Source organism: Tamandua tetradactyla, chromosome 22 (assembly GCF_023851605.1).
Source record: "Tamandua tetradactyla isolate mTamTet1 chromosome 22, mTamTet1.pri, whole genome shotgun sequence".
Taxonomy (NCBI): Eukaryota; Metazoa; Chordata; class Mammalia; order Pilosa; family Myrmecophagidae; genus Tamandua; species Tamandua tetradactyla.
This window is the reverse complement of record NC_135348.1, coordinates 7,480,531-7,503,051: the sequence shown is the minus strand read 5'-3', so window position 1 is coordinate 7,503,051 and position 22,521 is coordinate 7,480,531. Positions and strand designations below refer to the sequence as shown.

At 38.7% G+C, this 22,521-nt stretch overlaps 1 protein-coding gene across 7 annotated transcripts in view; it reads left to right on the top strand.

Moving 5' to 3' along the window:
• Nucleotides 1–22,521, top strand: part of FNIP2 (folliculin interacting protein 2) — a 152,093-nt gene that overhangs the window by 107,557 nt on the left and 22,015 nt on the right. For all 7 annotated transcript variants that reach the window (XM_077139662.1, XM_077139660.1, XM_077139663.1 and 4 more), the window contains 6 exons: nt 6,112–6,313; nt 6,624–6,712; nt 9,003–9,149; nt 9,276–9,445; nt 13,315–14,611; nt 15,467–15,623. In XM_077139662.1, coding sequence (XP_076995777.1) covers nt 6,112–6,313; nt 6,624–6,712; nt 9,003–9,149; nt 9,276–9,445; nt 13,315–14,611; nt 15,467–15,623 — 2,062 coding nt within the window. The remainder of the gene's footprint in view (nt 1–6,111; nt 6,314–6,623; nt 6,713–9,002; nt 9,150–9,275; nt 9,446–13,314; nt 14,612–15,466; nt 15,624–22,521) is intronic.

Sequence of the window (22,521 nt, the reverse complement as noted above, 5' to 3'; positions counted from 1 at the left end):
GGTTGGAGGCTTTGTGTGGAATAGTTAATAGCTTGGAATTTGGTGTGGGGGACACATCCTAGCTGTGCCCCTCACTAGATGTTCAATAGAACAAATTAACCTGGATTCTAAGTATTGTTCCCTCATGTGCAGTATGGTAATAATACTAGTACCTGCCTCGGAGCATTGTTGAAAAGGCGCCATAAAGCACATCAAGTGCGTAGCCCAGGCCATGGGACATGATAAATAAATGTTGGCCTGGACAACGTATTTACTGTTATTGCCGTCACATTGCCATTACTGCAGCTGTCGGGGGAGGCACCTCCACCCTTGTCACTGTCATTGTGCTGACTTCAGTGATTGGAAGGCACGGGTCTTTGAAGCTTCCCTGTTAGGTGTCCCCTCTTTTTTAAAAATGCTTTTCCATCTCTTCAGGTTTAAATCAAAAGTTGAATAGCATTCTCCAACCCACTCCTCCAAAATACTTTAAAACCTAATTTGAATTGAGACCTGGCATTGGGAACTAATGAATCTTTAGTGAGCTTACAACATCAAATGAGTGTCTTGAGTTCAGAAAGCCTGTGGATACAGTCAGGGCTGGCTACCTAATTTGTGGGGCCAGTGCACAATAAAAATGTGGAATCCCTTGTTCTAAAAGCAGGAAAAAGTGCTATTGAAAGCACTAAAATGTTAAGCTTTTTCTTTGAAGAATATTTTACTTATAAAATGTATTGGGGGCTGACAACAGTGGCTCAGTGGCAGATTTCTCACCTGCCATGCTGCAGACCCAGGTTCGATTCCTGGAGCCTGCCCATGCCAAAAAAAAAAAAGGTAATAGGAGTAATAGTGATAAGTGAATAGCAGCATACCCTTATAAATTGCAAAATAATATTTTGGTGTCATAATTTTATCTAATACAATAAATTATAACACTTTGATACCTTGATTCTTCATAAAATTTTTCTGTCACGCTTCTGGAAATCCATTCATTAGGTGATCAGAATTTATACTTTCAGCAACTTCAGTGTCACCTGATGTAGTTGAAGTGACATGAGTCACTCCTGGTCAAATGCAAGATGACAATTTTTTTTAATTTTTGAGAAGGATCTTTCTACTGATACAACTGTTCCTGGATATGTTAAGAATGTTTTATAGGCTGTGACAGCATTGGAATAAACTTCTGATAAATTTTGAGAATATAATTTTTTTTCAGTTAGATAATTCTTATAACAGTTTTTCTAAGAGTTAATTCTTCACACACATTCATTTCATGTAAGTGTGAAATTTAATTTTAAATGTAAATTTATACGTTATTTTAATGTTTCATCTGACATTTCCTGGAACTTTGTGGCAATTTTATAAGAAACCAAAAATATCTTCTTATGAGTTGTATCTAATTCAGAATGCCTGTATATGCTTCTAACACTGTATCTTCATTTATAAGGAAAAATTAATTTGAAAAAGATCTTCCTCATTAATGATTTGTTCATCTGAAACTTCATTTGGAAACAGTATTATTTTCTCCCCAATTCAACAATCTTTGAATTTAATTTCTTTTTCTATGCCTGTGTGTTTTGCAGTATTGCAGAAGTTTCAAAACCAAAGATTATAAAATCTGAATAATTCTCCCTGATATGCTTTATTGTAGTGTTCATGGTTAGGCTTTTAGTTTGTGAATAGTCACTGCCCTAGCCTTCAGGTTGGAGAGTTAACATTTGCGCACACTCCCTAGAGACGGGCTCCAGGGAGGGATGGGCAAGCAGGTCTCCCCGTGTGACCTGAGCTCCTCCTTTCTCCTGCAGCCATGGCCACTGCTGCTTCTGCTGCTGCTGCTACTGTTACAGCCACCAGTCTGGGCTCCGGTCCCAGCGTGGCTGGCTTGGAGCCCTGCGGCACCCTGGACTGCCCCAGGCATGTGTGTGCGTGCAACTACCAGGCCAACTGCCCGGTGCCTGCTGGGCCCTTGGCCTTAGGCTGCCCATATGCACTCTGCAGCCAGTGTCTCCACTGCCTGCACATGTACCCCCCTTGTCCCATCAGACTTCACTTACAGAACCCAAATTCAAAGATAATTTTAACCATCATAAGATGGCAACCTCAGAGCTTTAAACCAAGCGAGGGGCCCTTCTGAGAGCAGGATCCTGTGTGACTGCACAGGTCTCATGCACATGAAGGCGGCCCGTAACACCGTATCATTTTAACACTGAGAATGTAAGTACAGAGCTATCTGGGCCTGTGAAGATCCCTTCATTTAATGGATATTGCACTTGATCTCTCTCTTGGAAGGCATGTGGGTGGGAAAATTAGTTCATAAACTAAAGACAAGAGAACAGTGTGTACCAAAAATTATGCTTGCCTCTGGCTTTGAGAGAAAATTCAATGCAGTCAAAACACTCCCTTCCTAAGAGAGTGAAAGCTTGTAGTCAGGGATGACATTTAAAATCCTTCACAGCTGGTTCCACTCTGATGTCCATGCCTAGAGGCTCCCTGCTGTGCCGAGGGCTAAGTTTTGGTTACTCTGGGAACCAGGACTTGGGCATTCACTAGCTGGTACGGAAGCATATTGCCTGTCGTAGAGAAGGAGTTGCAGAAATTTCGACAGCTGGGGAAGCTACTGAAAATCTAAAGAAGCAATGTAGAAAGGCTTTCCCAGAAAGGCTTTTTGTCTGAAGTATTAAATTGAGGCAACCATCATTTAAAGTTGCTGATGGAATGTTTTTTGACCCACAAAAACAGCAGTTTCATATGGTCCAGTTAATACATAGATTCAGCATAAATTCAAGCTGCCATAAACACTGGTTAGATCAGGCAATCCTAATATTAATTGTAGATTGTTGAGATGTACTTAAATAATCATATTTTTGTTTGTAATCTTAATGTACTCATAGCATACATAAATGCTTTTTCAGGGGTGTCAATAAAAATCTATTTGATTTCTTTATCAGGAAAAATCTAAGGGTATATAGTGCATCTGCCATGGAGAACACTTGGTGATTCCTTAAAAAGTTAAACATAGGATTGCCATGTGACCTTGCGTTTCCACTCTGTATATTTCCAGAAAGATTGCAAACAGTGGCTCAAACAGATGTTTATACACCAGTGTTCACAGCAACATAATTCACAATAGCTAAAAGGTGGAAGCAACCCAGATGTTTCCTCAACAGGTGTATGGATATACAGAAAATGGCATATGCATACAGTGGAATATTATTCAGTCATAAAAAGGAATGGAGTGCTGATTCACACTACAATATGGATGAACCTTGAAGACATTATGCCAAGTGAAAGAAACCAGATACAAAGGGCTACATATTCTGTGATTTCATTTATACGAAATGCCTACAGTAGGCAAATTCTCTGAGACAGAAAGTAGACTAGAGGACCAGGGGAGGGGAGAAGGAGATTGAAAAGCTATTGCTTATGGGTAAAGCGTTTCTACTTGGAGTATTGAAAAAGTTTGGGAAATTCACAACATTGTGAATGTAACTAATGCCATTGAATTATACACTTAAAAATGGTTAAGATGGCAAATTTTGTTATCTATATTTTACCACAAGAAAAATTTTTTAAGTAATAAATGAAGTGTGCAGCTTTGGTCTTTCCTTGACTGGAAGACCTGCCAGCTGATGGGCTGGCCCCCAGCTGTTTCCTCAGTGCACCAGCTGGCAGGATCCATCTGGTGGCATGAACACCAGAGGCTGGAGCAGACATGCGGCCAGAATGCTGGTCGTTTCCGATGTTCAGGGAAGTCTGAGCCCAGACTAGAGGGCCGAAACTCTGCGCTCTCATTCTAGCACGAAGAAGTTTTCCATTCTCAGTGCAAGTTGATTAAACAAACACACTGCCCCACTTTGCACATTGTAAAATGGTCTGTATTCTTTTCTTGGTGACTAGGCTGGTGAAGATATGATGAAGTATTGGGGGAATACGTAAACATTTTTAAATATCCTAAAATACCCTTTTTGTATAATAATTTAAAAAATACCATTATAATACTACGTGACCTGAGTTATTCTCATTCGCACAGTCAATCGAGACTCCAAAATGAAGCTCAGTCTCTGCAGGAGAGAGATACAGTGAAGCAAATAAGAGCTATTATGTTGCAGTGTTATAGCTATGGATGTTTTTCAAAAATGCAGTAGGTGGCACTCTCTCCTATGTTAAAACCAATGACAGAGTTGGTTATTATTTATAGGATAGAGGTGGAGATGATAGATGAAGCTGCATAGGGTTCAGCATGTCTTACAGTTTGATTATTAAAAACCACGTTAGCCTGAAGGTGAATTGACTAATGTGGTCGTTTTACTTTGGAAAAAGAAGAAAAATAGGGGATACCAGGCATGAAGGAAAGGATTGCAAGAAGCAATTGGTATAATATAAGCTCAGAAGATTCCCTTTATAGAGCGGAAATAGATTGGTACAGGAAAGCAAGCAAGGTTGTAGTACAGTATTTTGGTGGAGAGGAGGAAATATTGTATGAAATTACTGGAAATTTTAAGAAAGTCTCAGTTTTTCTCAGAAGAGCACATGATTAGAATGTAGGGACTTTTCAGAGAAAACAGATGATGTTTTATCTTTATAATGTATGTTATTTCCATGATTATGTTTTTCTAGTGGCATGTTTCAAGTGGAAACTTCTTACTGATTTATCATACATCTCTAGGATCTTGCTTGAAATCTAAGGAAATAGTAGCATATTCTTCTAAGATTAGAACAAGATGTCTATCACCTTTCCTTTAAAAATGAAATAGCTTGGGGGATGCAAGGGTAGTTCAGTGGTAGAATTCTTGCCTGCCATGTGGGAGACCCGGTTTGGATTCCCGGCCCATGCACTTCCCCAAAAAACAAACAAAAAAGCAACTGAACGAAATTTCAACAAATGATGCTGCAATAATGGGATACTCACATGGAAAAAGAATGAAATGTGACTCCACCATACAGCATAAAAATAAATAAATATATAAAATATAAAATAGCTTTGCTGACTGTAAAACTTTTGATATATGCATTTTTTTATCTGCATGTATTTGAAATCATAGGAACATTGTAGACTGTATAATAGTGTAATTCATTGATTAAGGTAACTTTTCAAATTTGTTTTTCCTCCAGTAGAGCACTCATAGTTCAAGACCAAGGATAGGAGACTAAACAGATCTGAGTTCTGTCAAGCATAAGCAATTGTTATGTTGTAATTTGTAGTAAAGAAAATGGAGGGAACAATGACTTCTTGTATTTGGCAGATACATGGCTGAAGGGTAGAGTCAGTGAATAAGAGAATTTATTGCATACCTACTATGTGTATGGCTAGTATTTTCATTTGCAATATATTGTTTGCTTTGGTATCATTGTAGAAAAGATAAATTATTCCATTTATTTTTATTTCTGCTGTTAGTAGCCCTGTGGTAGCTATATTAACTTTTTCAGAATAAAGAAGCAAGTGAGAATAACTATGTGGTTAGGCCGTATTTGCAAAGCTTACCCTTTAAAACAAATCAAATATATATCCAGAACTTGTTGACTTCATGGCTCTTTTATCATTGAAGCAGAGTCTGTCAAAAGAATTGTAAGTTTTTTGAGAATTTGACTGTGGTATAAGAAAGGTACATCTTTTCACTTGGAGAATTTACTACTGAGCTTAATTACGTGACTTAATCTGAGCATTTAGTGGAGTAACTCCATTTTAGGAAAGTATGCTTCAGCATTTAGAGTTTTAGTACACATCCAAATATGATGCCTTTATATAACAGAATGGCATGTAGGATCATTCTTTTTTTTGAAGTTCTCATCTATTGGTATCTATCAAACAAAGCAAATGCCTCGTATTTCTTGCCTCTTTCTAAATATCACCAATCTGACAGTAAAATAATCAAGGGAAGAGAACCAAAAGTCTAACAGAGGGACATTTAAAATTACTTTTAGTTTTCATTTGAGTTTCTTTTCCTGATAGGATAATACTGTATTGCAAGCTGTTTTTATTTTTCATGACAGAAAATTATAGAAAAGAATGAATCAGAGGTTGATAAAATCTTAATTGGGACCCTCAGTTTCTTGAATGTCATCCTCTCCATTACAGTTCACCTTCAGTGTAATTCATTAATGTAAGGTAACTTTTGAAATTTATTTTTCCTCCAGGTCAACTGATGAAACATTCAGTTTGGCTGAAGAAACCTGCAGTTCTAATCCAGCCATAGTTCGGAGGAAAAAAATTGCCATAAGCATCATCTTTTCCCTGTGTGAAAAAGAAGAAGCACAAAGAAATTTCCAGGACTTCTTTTTTTCTCATTTCCCCCTGTTTGAATCTCACATGAACAGGTTGAAGAGTGCAATTGAAAAGGTAATAGAAATTGTAATTCAGTTCAAATGGAGAGGCAATTATAGGGCATATAAGACAGTAGAAGTTTTTTTTTTTGTATATATCAGATAACTTAAGTTAAATCATTCACAGCAATGATAGATCCTTAGGCACATCAGTGTTAGATATCAGATACTAGATTACTTCAGGAAAAGAAATTACCATTTTCTGATGACTAATTATTACTTTGGGAGTTTTTAATTGATTATAATATTACCTTTTATTAATAAAGCCTACTAAATAAGGAATTTATTCTGAGAAAGTTATTTGTCTTGTGTTCTTTTCAATGAAGGCCATGATCTCCTGTCGGAAGATAGCAGAATCAAGTCACCGAGTCCAGTTCTATGTCAGCCATCTAATGGAAGCTCTGGGAGAATTCAGGTAAATTGGTAAAGTTGAGTAAATCTAAGCAACAAAATTCTTAAATGGCAGCAGCAGCAGCAGCAGCCATGCATCTAGAGGTACAGAGAGACTGTGACTTGAAAGAGTAGAAGGGCTGAAATTAGCACTTTAGTGTCTGCTTCCTTCAAGATGGAAACTAAGACCAAACAGAGCAAAAAAGTTTTAGTAATCTAACACTAAATAACCCTCACTCGTGCTTGACAGTTAGTGCTTGATGATTGATTTTATCAGGGTAAATAGGGAAAACTAATATTCAAATATCTCTTACCTGTTTTTTTATCTCATACTATTCTCACAAAAGTCCTAAGGATGAGCATTATTAACCTCATTTTACAGATGTGAGAACTTGAGTTCAGAGTTGCTTATCCAAATCATAGATGGAGAGAGAATGTATGTCAGGGAGTTATACATTCCTGTTTTCCAAGACAATCCTGGAATAATATTAATTGCCCCCCAGTATCTTACTGTAGACATTATGTGGTAACCCCATAATGAACCCTAGTGTGTCTTCATAATTCATTTCTAATTGAAGTATATAGGTGAAAGAGTAATCTGCTCTGGGTAGCAAGTGGAATTCTCTTCCACCATTCTGAACTGGGATTATTGTGGCATTTTCTAGAGCAAATTTATTGATGGGAAATGGGATCTTACCCCAAAGCAGTCATGAGCTAACGAGTCAAAAGTCAACTATTTTCCCATAGCTGAGGGATAAAAAAAAAATTTTCAGTTCTTACAATGTTAGAAAATTTTTGTGATGCTTATGAGGGTATATGCTGGTAAGCTTGTAATACTTAGAGCAAAATCACAGTGTTTTTTGATACCTGGGTTATGTATAAAGTACTAAATAAAAAATTGGTTGTCACTGTTGATCTTTAAAATTTAAGAAATATATTTGAGAAATAGTGTGAAAAAGTTGTGCTTTTTGATGACAATCTGATTAGTAGTAAACCTACATAGTTTGTGTGGGCATTGGGCAGCACTGGACTCACCTGTTCTGCTGTGGTCAGACTAGAAGCTTGCTTGTGCTTGAGAGTCTGGAGACTAGCTTAATGAAAGTATCATTTTTCAGTAGTCAAGAATCTGCAAGTACAGAACCAGAAAACCTCACTGTGTTCCTAGGTCTTGTTCTTCTTTCAACAATCAATCCCTCCTGAAACGGTGACAAAATAAAGAGTGTTTGAGCATTTAGAGACCTTAGTTCTAGCTAATGAATCCTAGTTTCGTGTAACCATAACTTGTCATTGATCCTTAACTCAGCCTATGCTGTTTTTGCCATGAGGGAATTCTGGTAGACCCCAGTTCTTTCATACACACATTTAGAAAATCAAGTCAGAATATATCTCATCTGTCTTGATTTGGAAAGAGTGGCTGTGTTTTAAATTCAGAGACGCAGTGACACTTGACCCAGTGAAGGTCCTAAGCTAAGTTAGTATGCTCTTTGGAGAAGCGCTTGTGAACCATGTAGCTTCACCGCAGAGCCCTCTGAAGCGTGTGTTGGGCGGCCTGCATTCTCATCATGACCTTGTCATTAAGTCTTTGTGTGTCTTGGGCAAGTAACAGGTAATCTCTTTAAGCCTCAGTTTCCTAATCTGAATATTGATAGAACTAGACTAGTCAGTTTCTCCAATTGCTTACAGCTCTGAGAAGTTGGTTCTATTAGTCCATATAAAACCTTAATATACAGTATAGTACAGAAGAGCCATTTGTTTAATTTTTTTTTAATTATTCAGAAATGAATAGGGTGCTTTGGCTCAGAACTAAAGCATTAACTAGGAATTAATAACTTAAGTTATCTCCAGTCACATTTTCAGTATAGCATTTACTTTTCCCATTTATTTGCTTATATAGAAATAGGCATAAAATCTGACACAAGGCATTGGGCAAATAAATTATTTTAAAAGTTGGTATTTTATATTAGGGGTTGACAATATTTTCTGTATATGGCCAAATAGTAACTATTTTAGGCTTTGCAGGCCATGTGGTCTCTGTTGCAACTACTCGGCTTTGGCATTGTAGTTCAGAAGCAGTTATAGATGACACATAAATGAATAGGGATGGCTGTGTTCCAATCAAATTTTATTTACAAAATAGGTGACAGTTAGATTTGGCCTGTGGGGCATAGTTTGCTACCCCTGTTTTATATTTTGCTTGAATCCTATAAGGACTACAAAGGTCCACATTATTGTTTTCTTCTTTATTCTTTATGCAAAAGTTATCCAGAATAATATTTGGGACAATTTTGTGTATCCTTTCACTTTCTCTTCTGTAGAGGGACTATCTGGAACTTATATTCTGTTCCAAGGATCGCAGAACCTGTATGGCTAACCATGATGTCCAGCACATTGGAGAAAAACCAGCTCTGCCAGCGCTTTCTCAAGGAATTTACGCTTCTGATAGAACAAATCAACAAAAACCAGTAAGCTGCTACTCTCTGGAGACTTGGGTTCAAATGTATGAAAGATCTGTGGACAGTGTATGTGCTGTGTATGACATGCCTCATCCTGCATTTACTAATCTCCGTATTTTCTTCCATTTCTCCAAGGTTTTTTGCTGCCTTACTGACTGCAGTGCTAACCTACCACCTGGCCTGGGTACCGACTGTGATGCCTGTTGACCACCCTCCCATTAAAGCCTTCTCAGAGAAACGCAGCTCTCAGTCAGTGAGCATGCTGGCCAAAACACACCCGTATAATCCTCTCTGGGCACAGCTGGGTTAGTGTTTACTTTGGCTACACAGAGACTATGTGGATAGAATAGGAATAATGCTAGAATCTGTGGTTTATACTGGCTTTCCACCTGGGGTTATCATTGGGCCAGCAGGAGGTAAGAGGCTGAACTATAGATTCTAATCGAATCCTTTCACCAACAAGCAGTTTTGTTTACTCATTTAAAGTAGTATGAGTAAGCTGCGTTCTCCCACACCTTAGTGGCTTTTTTCACTAGTTTGGGCATTTTTCAGCCTTGGCAGTATTGATACTCTAGACCAAGTAATTCTTTGTTGGGGTGGGGAAATGGAGGCTTTTTTGTGCGTCGTAGGATGATTACTCCTTTGATGGGAAGGAAAAGGGGGTGCAAGAGACAGACATTTTGCAGAGCGATTAAGAGCATGGGTGCCAGAATTGAATCTAATGGTATGACCAGCGGTACTTAACTTCTCTGTGCCTCAGGTTCTTCACCTGTAAAATGGACTGTGATAATAGGACGTACTTTTTGGTTGCTGTGGGTATAAAATTAATTATATGTAAGGCACCTTTTTAATTGAAGCTGCTGATGATAATCTTAATTTTGGATGGGCACCTGGAAGGAGAGAGGGAGGGCATGGAGATGTTCAAAGAAGACTTACATAAGGAAAGGTTAAAATGCATTTTCCAGAAATAGGAATTATGAACTAGGGTGAAGGGAAAGCACCCTAATCTTAGAAAGCAGCTTGCTATAATAACAGTGAGGAAAGCTGGCACCATCAACCAGGTACTGTTTGAAATACTTTTTACATGTATTAATTAATTAATTAATTAATTAGATTCTCATTGCAACACAATTACTATTGTCCTCATTTTATAAGCAGTAATGATGTCTTGCTCTTGTGCACTTGACCATGGGATATATAAGGAGGAGAATACATGTGTCAGAGTTACATGATGATAGGTGCACATTAAATTAGTTTAAAAATTTATAGATATTTAAAATGTACTTAATACAAACTGATGAGTGCTGAGTTCAGTTAAGAACTCTGAATGTGTATAACTCACACTGGGTTATACAGTTCTTCCTGGGGAGGATAAAAGATTGTTGGAACAATAATCTTGAAAAAAATGTATTTTCATTAAATGGAGATATGAAAGAGTTGGATATTAGGGAAGCATGGTATTTCATGCTGCTGGATCACCCATTGAAAAATAATGATAATTTTTTAAAAAAGTGTGTGTTTAATTAGAAAAGAAAATATAAAAGACTCATGTCTTTTATAAAATGTTCCTTTCGGAAAGTATTTGAGGTTACAGTATAAAATGTATTTCTTTCTTGGAGTGGGTATACAAAGTTTGAAAGCCAGTGTCTTACACCACTGATTGGAAGGAGTCCATGTCAGTCTCTTTTTGACTCTGATGAACTCCAGGGTTTGTGGAAATGAAAAGCAGCTTTTCTCCTCAAGAGCTTTGGGATTACTGGTTTAAATTAACAAAAGCTAAAGTCTGAAATTTTTTCTTTGCACTTTAAAAAAATTATTCTCATGAAAACAAAGTAATCTACTCTAAAATTAGTAACTTCAGCCAGAACTCAAAAAATTACCCTCAAGTTAGAGATCCAGTAAACCTTAAATATTAAGGATCTGTTATTTTTATGATACAGTGTTTTTTGAAGATTGGCTCTAAAGTGATGGGACTAATTCTACACATATTGTTCTCATTACTTTATATAGTTTAAGGTATCATAGGGGTGCAAGGGTAGTTCAGTGGTAGAATTCTCGCCTGCCATGGTGGAGACCCAGGTTCAATTCTTGGCCCATGCACATTCCCTACCACCGCCCCCGAAAAAAATCAACAAATGGTGCTGCAATAATGGGATACTCACATGAGAAACAATGAAATGTGACCCCCACCATGCAGCATACAAAGGAAAAAAAAATTATAAATTGTATTTTTAATGTCCTTCCTTGCTTTGCTTTTTTCCATGTATGCCTTATTGATTGATGGATTGATTGTATGTTGTATGGCAGGGGTCGCATTTCATTCTTTTTTCCTTGTGAGTATCCCGTTATTGTAGTACAATTTGTTGAATTTTTGTTTGGTTGTTGCTTGTTTGTTTGTTTATTTTGATAAGTGCATGGGCTGGGAATTGAACCCAGTCTCCCACGTAGCAGGCGAGAATTTTATCACTGCACTATCCTTTGCACTCCCTGCCTTAGTCATTAAAACATACAATACCAAAAGTTTAAATGCATTGCTAAAAAATATATATCATCATTCTGAGTGACCTTTCTCCTGTGGTTTGTTAGACCAAATTTCAGATATATAATGTTAGTCTTCTTTATTAACACTGAGAGGGATTTAACAAAAATGCCCTGTAAATTCCTGCAATGACTGTGTTATCTGCAGCAACAGGCAGAAATACTCAAATGGAATTGACAATGATAAATTCTTAGTCAAGAAAGTTTTCTCAAATAAAAATACTTGTCCTACATCAAACTACAGCTTTGAGTTATTCGATGATGTTTTTAGTCAATTATAAAAGCTTCAAAGATAAGGATCAGTTAGCTTGTAATCCAGTCCTTTCATAAATAGGACTGATTTAATATCATTTCTGTTCTGCCTTTTAAAGGTTCTAAGGATCAGTAGCCTTATAGTAGGGGAAAAATACAAAAGAAATGCCTCCTAATGCTTCCCCAGAGGAAAATACTTCCTAAGGGTTTTCATAACTTTTTTTCTCAATATTAAACTATTAATTTAAGTTTTATCTAGTTTATGCCCTCATAAATACCTTCCCTCCCCTCTCTAGATCCGTTCCTCCAATGGTTTTAACTTTCTCAGTTTTTATTTATAGCTATTACCATGTGCCACCTCTTCTTTATTTAGCATCTTTCCAGGTTTTTATTTCTTCCAACATTCTGGTTATTTCCTTAATGGTTTCCAACTCAGTGGGTTGGTTATACATAGATATAAGTGATATAAACACATGTAAGACACTTCTTATGCTGCCTGCATGGTTAGTAAGTGTTGATTCATTGGTATAATTGCCAATATCTTTATTATCAAAGTAACAAATGCATAACTTTTAATCAAACATAATCAAATGTGATAATTTTAATGGTTAGGCATTTAACAAGTGCTTCTGATGAGAGGTTTATACTGGGATCAATGACACATTGGCCACTCTCCTATCCTTAAACTAAATGGATTACTTGTGATTCATTAGCCAGTTTTTAATGAACTTGTCAGATTATAACCAATGGGACGTATCTTTTTTTTTTTGGTAGAATTTTCATGGAAAGTAAAATAAAGAAAAAAATTCTGATTCATTATTCAGGACTAAGTAATTTTCTTCTTGTTAATTAAACTGATAAATTGAGAGAATTCTAAGGCTACCTCATTAAGTGTTTTTAATTAATTCACTGCATTTCTGTTGAGAGAACCCCAAATTTGGATTTTACTCCAAGTCTCATTGTCCTGGAATTCTTCTAACAATTCTTATTCTAGTTTCTGAGATCCCATATTTGATTTGGTCAAATAGTAAAGGTCTGGCTTTAGCCTTCCAGGAAGAGGTAGGAGCTGGCCACTAGAGTGAGTAGTGTGAGAAGGCTTGACCGAGACATTGAGCAGGCGTGCACACAGTAGCACTGAATCTGTGCACCAAGGGCAAAGGCCTGCTGCCGTTACAGGGCCTTTCCTGGCAGACTTTCCCATTTAAAGGCAAGACTAAAACATAGTTATTGCTAGTAATTACTTCTTTGCCTCAGTCGGACATCTGAAGAAATCATTGTAGTTTGGGAATAGAAGTCATTTGTTTTTCTCTTTTAAAGGCTGACATATCCGTGGCCTGCTAACCCCAAAGGACTTTGTTTTTGTGTCCACCTTTGTTCTCTGTAGGTGATCTATATGGAGCCATCGGCTCTCCCGTGAGGCTGACTCGCACCGTAGTGGTAGGGAAGCAGAAGGATTTGGTCCAACGCATACTTTATGTCCTGACCTACTTTCTCCGTTGCTCTGAGCTACAAGAGAACCAGCTCACCTGGAGTGGGATTCATGGTGAAGGTGACCAAGTTTTAAATGGGAGCAAGATCACAACAGCCCTAGAGAAAGGAGAGGTGGAGGAGTCAGAGTATGTGGTAGTTACGGTGAGAAATGAACCTGCTCTCGTACCCCCCATCCTACCACTGACGATGGCTGAGAGAAGGAATGCCGGATCCACAGGGTTGACTGGGACCCCAGAAGGCACTGATATTACAGTCCTGTGTCCCAAACCAGAGCAGAGTTCAGAGGCCTGTAGCATGACATTCCAAGAGCCAGCATTCTCTGGGGAAGAAGAAAGTAAAAAGGCTACACCACGTGATGGCTCTTCAAGATCCTCCAGCTCTGAGGCTTTGGGGGCAGGATTGAAGATCAGCCAACAGACTGTCAGTGAGGAGATGAAAGAGGAGATGCCTAAGAAACTATCAGACCGGTGTACTGCCTGGCCTTGCCCTGACAGACATTCCTGGAAGAAGCCTCCCTTAGAAAAGGTCACTTTCCAAATTGGAAGCTCTGTATCTCCAGATTCTGACTTTGAAACCCGCGCAAAGAAAATGGAGGAGCAGCTGATGGCCTGCAGACAACATCCAGAGTTATCCAAGAGTCCCTCAGCTCAGTCCAGGGTGGCCACTGATGTGGCTCTGGACCAGCAGGCATCTGGATGCCCCTTTAAGCCTGGCTTTCAAAGGAATGTCTGCTGTCCTCAGAATTGGTCATCTGAGGGGGGTGAAGGCAAATTTGACAGGGGTTTTGGTGAGGACAGAAGTACCAGAACTGTGGCAGATGCTGCTGGGCAACTCGACCAACCTGCTGCCTCATTTGTACCTTCTTCTGACTTTGTGGGAGGAACTGGAAAAAGAATGTTGGAGGAAACTAGGGGTTTGCATTTGAAGCAGGTGGAAGGACCTTTGTTAGAGCCTATTCCGAACAGGTGTGTGCAGCAGGCCTCTGGCCTCTCAGTCGCTGCAGATGTCCCCTGTGGGGATGCTGACGGGAAGGCGGGTTTCAGAATTGAAGGAGACATTCCCAGAAATGAAAGCTCGGATAGCGCTCTCGGAGACAGTGACGATGAAGCATGTGCTTGGGCAATGCTGAATCTGGGTCACAGTGGTGACAGGACTGAAGCGTCCTCGGAAGTAGAGCTGCCTCTGCCAAGGTAACATGGGCAGGATGGGAAGCAGAGGGAACTGGGTTCAGATATTATTTTCTTGGCCTAATACTGATCATGGCCTCAACACTTCTATATACTATTTTACAAACAATGCATTTATTTTTCTAGTGTAAGTATTAGAAGTTATCAAATGATGCAGATTGGTTTCTAGACTACCTTTTTTCTAAGGAAAAAGTTACCTGAGTGAGGAGGCAAGTGGTTGTCCTTGCAGCTATTGTGACATTCTGGAGAACCTAAAGGATAGAGAGTGGAGCTAAAAGGAACCTCAGGAGTGGAGGTGGGAGGGCCAGGGAATTTCATTTTCTGTCTTCTGTATGGAAGTTACATGGCTGGCAACAGATGCCTTGCTTTGGAGGTGGTGGCCTCTCTCCTGCCAGTCTGAGCAGCAGGAAGTGGTTGGGAAACAACACCTCTGCCTTAACACTCCGTCGGGTTGATTATTTGGTCTGTGATGACTGAAAGCAGTAATTAGTGATTTCTTCTGTTCCACACAGTCGCACGCATCACCCTGTGCAGATGTGTTGCGTGCTGAGAGCCAGATTTTTAGCAGGATCCCCCGTCAGTAGACTTCTCTTTCTTCAGTCCTCTGGCATAGACTGCAGGGTAGATGTGCGGGATGAGCTACAAGGACAGACTCTTTAACCAGCCATGAAAATACTTTTGCCCCACTTTTCCATTTTGTCTCTCTTAACCCCCGTCATTTTCCCACATCAGTGATCCATTCATTGGAGGACTGGTGAAATGGGCCACTCTGAATCTATTTCATTGGGGATTTTGTCGTTGGGGGTTTTGGCCCACTTGTACTGCTTGTATACTTTAATGAACCAAATATTGTTTTAGGTCTCAGAGCATCAGCAACCAGAATGTAAGAAACTTTGGCCGCTCACTTTTGGCGGGTTATTGCCCCACGTACATGCCTGATCTGGTGCTTCATGGGACCAGCAATGATGAGAAGCTGAAACAGTGCCTGATGGCTGATCTAGTCCATACAGTTCATGTAAGTTATCTAGCTTGGAGCCTCTGGCCACCAGCAGTGGGTCAGCCAGGGTCCAAGCCAGCAACAGGTGGTGCCCTCAGAAGGGTTTAGACTGAAAGGAGTCTAATCACAGGATTGTTTTACAGAGATGTGAGCAGGCTAAGGGAACCAACGGGGCTGGTGAAACACCCAGGGACTAGTAGCAATAAGAAGCTGTAGTCATGCCTGAGCCTTTAGAGGTAAGGGAGGGAGCAGTGGCCCCAGAGCTGGTGAGAGCTGGCTGCAAGAACTGTGAAAAAGGTTGGAGAATAACTATATTTCTCTCTTCCATCCTCTGATTTTTTCTGGTGCCGCCCATTGGCTGAGCCCAGCTGGAAACCAGAAAGCAAGGTCACAGCATATGCAGATGCAGTCCTGTGGTCCATAAGAAGTCAACCTCCTGGGGTGCTGAATAGGACAGAAAAGGGCAAAGAGTAGATCTGGGTACTAGCAGAGGGTGGGAGGTGGGTAGGCAGGGCAAACAGAATAAATAGCACAGATGGTGACAATTACATGCCATCATGAGAAGGACTAAAGAGATGTCACATATGGTTTGCTTTTTATCCAATCCTTACAAGTTCCTAAAAGTAATTTATTTTAACTGATTTGTCATTAAGTTCACTTTGATGGCTGCATGAGGATGACTGTATAAAGATTAACAAGTCTTACTAGAAAATTGCCTTGTGGCTGCCGTTAAATGGTTTTCTGATATCTGCAGCGTGACAGGAACTGAGCAGTTAAGGAAACTGTAAATCTGATGTGCCTGTTTTTAATTGAGCTGTTATTGGAGCAGATGTGCAAAAAAATTTTTTGCATTGGAAACATGTATCTCTAAACATGTATCTCGTGCAACATAGAAATTCCTCATTGCATTAAGAAAATTGGAATTTAACTTTTTGACCTACCTCCTCACCCAACAAGTATTGTGTCTCTCCTTTTTTGAGACAATGGAACAGAAGCATTGCCTGCTGTCTTTGGCCTTGAGCTTCTCCTCTGTGAAGACTAAACACATGAGACAGAGGAAAAAGAGGCTAAAGATGTCTGTGGGAAGTAAGGAAGAAAAGTTCCATAGTGAAGCAGATGTCCTCATAACCCCCTAAATAAGCAGGGTGAAGCGATGAAGGCCAGCCCAGGGTACATGTTTGTACTAAAACATTCCTGACCCTACCCTACTTTGTGGTCAGACACCACCCCTCATCACGCTATTCCTGGAATGAAGCTATGAAGTTGCTTCTGTCTCTGTAAGGAATGTTATATTTTCTTTTCATAGTTGCTTTGGACAGTGTATACTTGTTTATCATTTTACAGGTCTGTGTGTCAGTGATTCTAGAGTAAGACAGCGCCCTCATTGTATCATAATAATCTTTCCAGATTGTCTTAAACAATGTGTAATGCCTTCGCAATTTTAAAGAACGTACTTGCCTATGTTTAGTAGCCTTCTGTAGTATTAAGGCATGAAACTAGGTGGTCTCATTCCCTTTTCTGCCCGTCCCTTATATTTATTTCCATATATGCAAAACCTCTGTGCTTCTTCTGTCTATTCTCTGTCAGTTTGATTAGTATTACACTGGGGTTGCTCGTTGGACCCTTACTTATAAAGCACGGTATTCTGTTTCTCACAGAGGCACTGTGTGGGTTAAGGGCCTGTCCTCAGTAACAGCCATCTTACACTCAGGGGGTGTTGCCCAGTTGCCCCAGATTTGCTCAGTAACCACTATGGAAATGTAATCTATTAATTGATATAACCCTCCTTGAACTTAAGGTGTATAACTATTTGTGAAATTTTGTATATTTTACATAGGCTCACAAGTTCCAGTTTCTGTATATTAGATTTTCATGTGACCATCTAGCTCTTAAATTCTTTTATTTGTAAAAAAAAAACATTTATTCCATCTGTACTTTTAAAGATATTTCATATTTCATTTTCTTTCTTTCAGAAATAGTTTTAGCACTGTAGCTTTCTCATTTCTTTAGACCTTGCAGTCCCCCTGAGAGATCAAAAGTTATTAAGCATAATAACCTGTATTGTGTCAATTTGTGGGTACATCCAAAGTGCAGCCATGCATGGGTGCTAATAGGAAATTGTAAAGGGTTCATAAAAATACCTTCAGAAGTTTAATATATTCAGAATGTATCCAATTAGCATTAGTGGATTTCTAATTTCACTTGACACATTCATAATGAGTTTTGCTTTTGAAGTAAGTACTGTTCCATTTAAACTGCCTCTCAAACTGAAGCTCTGTTCATGGCAGAGTTTGAAAAAGAAGATTATTTTCAACTTCCATTTACAAATACATGTTAAAAATAAACTAGGAGTATTTTTTAAATATTATATTGAATTTATTATTCCATGAAGCCTAGTGATTAAACTCTTGAGAATAAAGCAAAGATTCAAGAACAAGTATATGACTAGAATTAGAGCTGAAACAATAGCTTACTGAGGAAGAGAGCTGAGATAAATTGTTTTTTCATAACTGGCTTCTGAAATCTAGTTTTTGGATGTTATCATTTTCAGTGTTTGTGATGGGCTTCCCTGGGCTTTGGTTTTCATACTTGTTTTTAGGGAAGGATTTTAAATAACTTTTTTAAAGCAGTTTATTTGGATTATTGATCTATTTTATAGACCCCTGTGACTGAATTATAAAATCTGTTTTATGTAGATGGACACTTTTATAACTACTGTGGAAGAGTTTGTAGGTTTCTTCTCTTAATGAGGTATAGCATTCTAGAATCTTCAATAGCTAAGAATTTATTTTTGTACTTTCTCCTTATCCCTAGTTTCTTATGAAAAAAATTATGTTGCCTTTATTCTATTTATTTTCATTATTAGCTTTCACATGTTAAGATTCTGATGTTCTTTAAATATTTGAACACATGTTCTTGTTTAATCCATATACTACCACTTTTCTGTCATTCATACTTTGAACTATTTTTCTGCCTCCTAACATATAGATTATACAGCTGCCTTAAATTAGTGCAAAGTAATATGTAATTTCATTTTTTTTCCCTGCATTCTTTCCACTATTTAAGTGTGCATTCCTTCCTCTAGTTTCCTTTTGACTTTAAATGGAAAAAGAGAGGAAGAGCCAGCAGTACTCGGTACTTATGACCCTCAAGTAGCTTGTCTTGTGTCCCTGTGTCAGGTGTCCTTGTCTGCCTTTGAATTTTGCTGACATGGCAGTACAGAGAGGATTCAGTGTGAGGCAGTGTGGTGTATTGATACAGCACTAACTTAGCATTGATGGCTTGGGTTCAAGTCCTCGTGTTCTCTAATAGTCTGCAGTAAATCAATTGGCATCACTTAGCCTCAAAAAAAAGGTCATTTAGAGGAACAAAGTATAATCCAGTGGCAAAGAGCTTGACCTGTGAAGGCAGACAAACCTGAGTTTGAATCATGGCTCACCCTTTGTGGCCCTGGGCAAGTTTCTGTAATTTTCTAAGCATCAGTTTCATCTTCTATAAAATGGAGATAATAACAGGACTTATATTGAAGGTTAGTTTAAAGATTCACTGAGATAATTTTTATCAAGTGTTTAGCCCTGTTGCTTGGCACATACTAAATGCCCAGTAAAAGTTAGCTGTTAAGGTAATGTGTGAACTATGTGATGATATTGTGAGTTATGGATTATATATCAAGAATGGAATGATCATATGGTAAGGATGTTTGTGTTTGTATGTTGTTATGTTTGATAAATAAATAAATAAAAAGTAAAAAAAAATACAGGATTATGTGCTTTGTAAACTATAAGCAATATAAATGTGTTTTTAATATCAAGGGCAAAATGGCAACCATTAATTTAGCAAAAGTGAAACTTACTTTCAGAATGAAAATTTCTCCTAACTAGTTCATGTTTCTGTCAGGAAATTCCTGTTGGAGAAGTTGGAACAGAACACATTCATTCAGTGCTGAAAGGTGCCACTTTCCCTGTGCTTACAGTTTCACATGGAACAGGCCAGGCAGCTCTAACTCTGTAGGGTAGGGTCATCAAGACCAAAATTAACATCATGTTTGAATGTTTTTTAAAAAATCTTTGCTACTGAGCTTCAGGCATTTTATAAGCTAATCTATAAAATGGAGTAAGAGTTGAATATAGCAGTCTCTGCCATGTAATTTTTTCCCCCCATGGGCAGGCACCAGGAATCGAACCCAGGTCTCCAGCATGGCAGGCTAGAACTCTGCCTGTTGAGCCACCGTGGCCTACCCCATTTAATTTTAAGAGTAGCAACAGATTGATTGTTGAAATTTCAAGTGGAAATCAGTAGTACGCATAAGGAGCTGTGTGCTCATGGATACCTTATTTGCCATGGCGTATAGTCAGCCAGTGAGACAGCAAGTGATGTCAAATGATAAATCATTGCTTAACACAGACAACATTAAGTACCTCAGGTCAACAGTAACCTTAAATCATCTTCTACAGCAGTGTTCACTGTGTTACAGTACAATTTTTTATTCTTGTAGCATATGCTTTTTTTTTTTGGCATGGGCAGGCTCTGGGACTCGAACCTGGGTCTCTGGCATGGCAAGGAAGAGTTCTGCCATCGAACCACCATTGCACCGCCCAACATGTGCTTTTAAATGACAGAATAGAAGTGACATTTGTAAGATGTAGTTAGGCTTACATTTTTTAGTGAACCTTTGTATTGTACTTACATGCACAAGCACATGGTGAAAAATATCATGGGTTATAGTAAAAAATATTTGAAAAGATAAGTTTCTGGGTACCTCCTATTGCACTAATTCACCATATCCTGTTAATTTTTATCTCTGAAATCTTCATGAATCTCTCCCCCTCCTCACTGTGATTGCATTGTTAAGTTCGCTTTAAACTTCCCAGCTGCTGGTATCCTGGTTTCCAGTCTCTGTCCCCCACCCCCCAATCATGTTGCACATTGTCACAAAAGGACTTTTTCTAAAGTAGGAATGTGATTATATGCTTCATTTGCCCAGGACACTGTCTTTATTCCTTCTTAAAGACTCAATTCAAATGTTGCCTCTTTGAAAACATCCCAGGCACCCCCAGGTAAAAATTAACTTTTTTTTATTTTTATTTTTTTAAAATTTTTACCTCCCAGCTCCTTCGGCACAGTTCACCATATGTTTTTTCCTCCTAGCTCCTTTGGCACAGTTCACCATATGTTTTTTCTGTTTCACATGTGTGTTTCTCCTACTAGGGCTGCAGGCACCTTGAGACAGAGAATGAGGCTACTTTACCTTTATATTCCTAGCACCTTGCTCATTACCTGGCATATAGAAAGTGCTCATTTATGTTAGTTGACTATTCCCTATAAAACTGCGTTTAGGGAGAGAGTGTGTTTGTTACTACTAGTAAAGCTGTGATGGTTAGTGAGTCTGTTTCTTCTCAAGTAAAGAGAAGTGGCAGATTGTCTTTAAAAAATAAAGTGGAGGACTAATGTATTTAAACGTGATGCCTGTGACTCTTTGTCCATTCTCTTTACCTGAAGGGGAATAAAATCTTCTTATAGGTCTGTCAGGTTTCATTTCTTTTGGAACATGTAAGAATTAGACACATGTCTATTTTTTGATGTTCCCCAATTTTTTTCACTACGTAGAAAATATTTGGAATATTCCATTCTCGGCAAAAAGCTACCAACCCTCTCTCATTTTATTTTGGAGCCACAAACAGTCTTATATAACTCTAATCTGATGACCCTTTTGACCTTGAGCACCCCTAAACTGTATCTCTTCTCAGCAAATGACCAGCCTGACATTTAAGCCATTGCAGAGGCTGCATGCTTTATCTTCAAGGCTGTGAGCCGGGTACTCACAGCCACAGGCACAAACACACAGAGGAACAGATTTTTTGGTTGTTGTTCACACCTCTCCAACCACCTCGCTATTCTTTGTGTTCCTTGACTTCCCCTCTTTCCCTTGGCCCTCTGGTACCTGGTGCCTTCTTGCTCTTTGGAACCTAATGCCTTTGTGATCTTTGGACTTCTCAGTCCCCCACCTTGGTGTACTTGTCAGGATCCCTCAGCAGTGTCCCATAGTCCACAGTGATGGATGATCTTATACTCTTCTCTATCATATTATAACTCATAAACCTTTAGTGACTGCCTTTGAACCTGTTTCCAAGAGAAGAACAAATGCTTACAGGGTTATGATGAAGATCATACATAACTGTAACTCCCTCCAGTATTTTCATATGCTCGAAGTCTGTTTGATGAACTAGAAATCTCTGACGGTGGCATTTCAGGTCGTCTGACAGTCTCATTTGGGCAACAGTGTGGGGTGGGGAGGCTAGAGGTAGTTTTGGGGAGGAGGAAAAGAGTCATAGCTTGAAAATGTATTTATTGAAAAATACTTATCAAATACGTTTTATGTGCTACTATTATGTTTACAGCAATAATCAAGATAAGAGGTAAGTGGAGTCCAGTAACACATTGTACTGAATAATGCAGGCAACCCACCCCTCTTAGTATTTTGGATAATAAAATAAGATTCATTGGCTTCATCTGAAGTGTCAGTTTGTTAATCATTCTATATAAAATAATTTTGGTAAATTCTATAATCGCATTAAGCCAAACTTAAATAAGTGGATGCTGTATGACAATTTTAGACGATAAAAAAGATGGAAAAAATATTGCCAACCCCCGTGCTTGAAAGAAACGGAAATCCTTTTGTGCTAAAAACAAAGAAAAATCAACTCCAGAGCAGTAAGGATAGGCTGATGTACCAGTGGCCCTCTGAGGTTTCAGTCTTGATATAAGTCTTCGGAAGTGGGTGCTGAATTTCTAAGATCCACCTCCAGGACAAGAGATGTGGTTTTGCACCCTTATGAGGCTTAGGACCTGGAATGAGCCCGAGCCCCTTGCATAAGTTTCAAACAGCCATCGCTGTCTTTCCATGAAGAGAGAACTA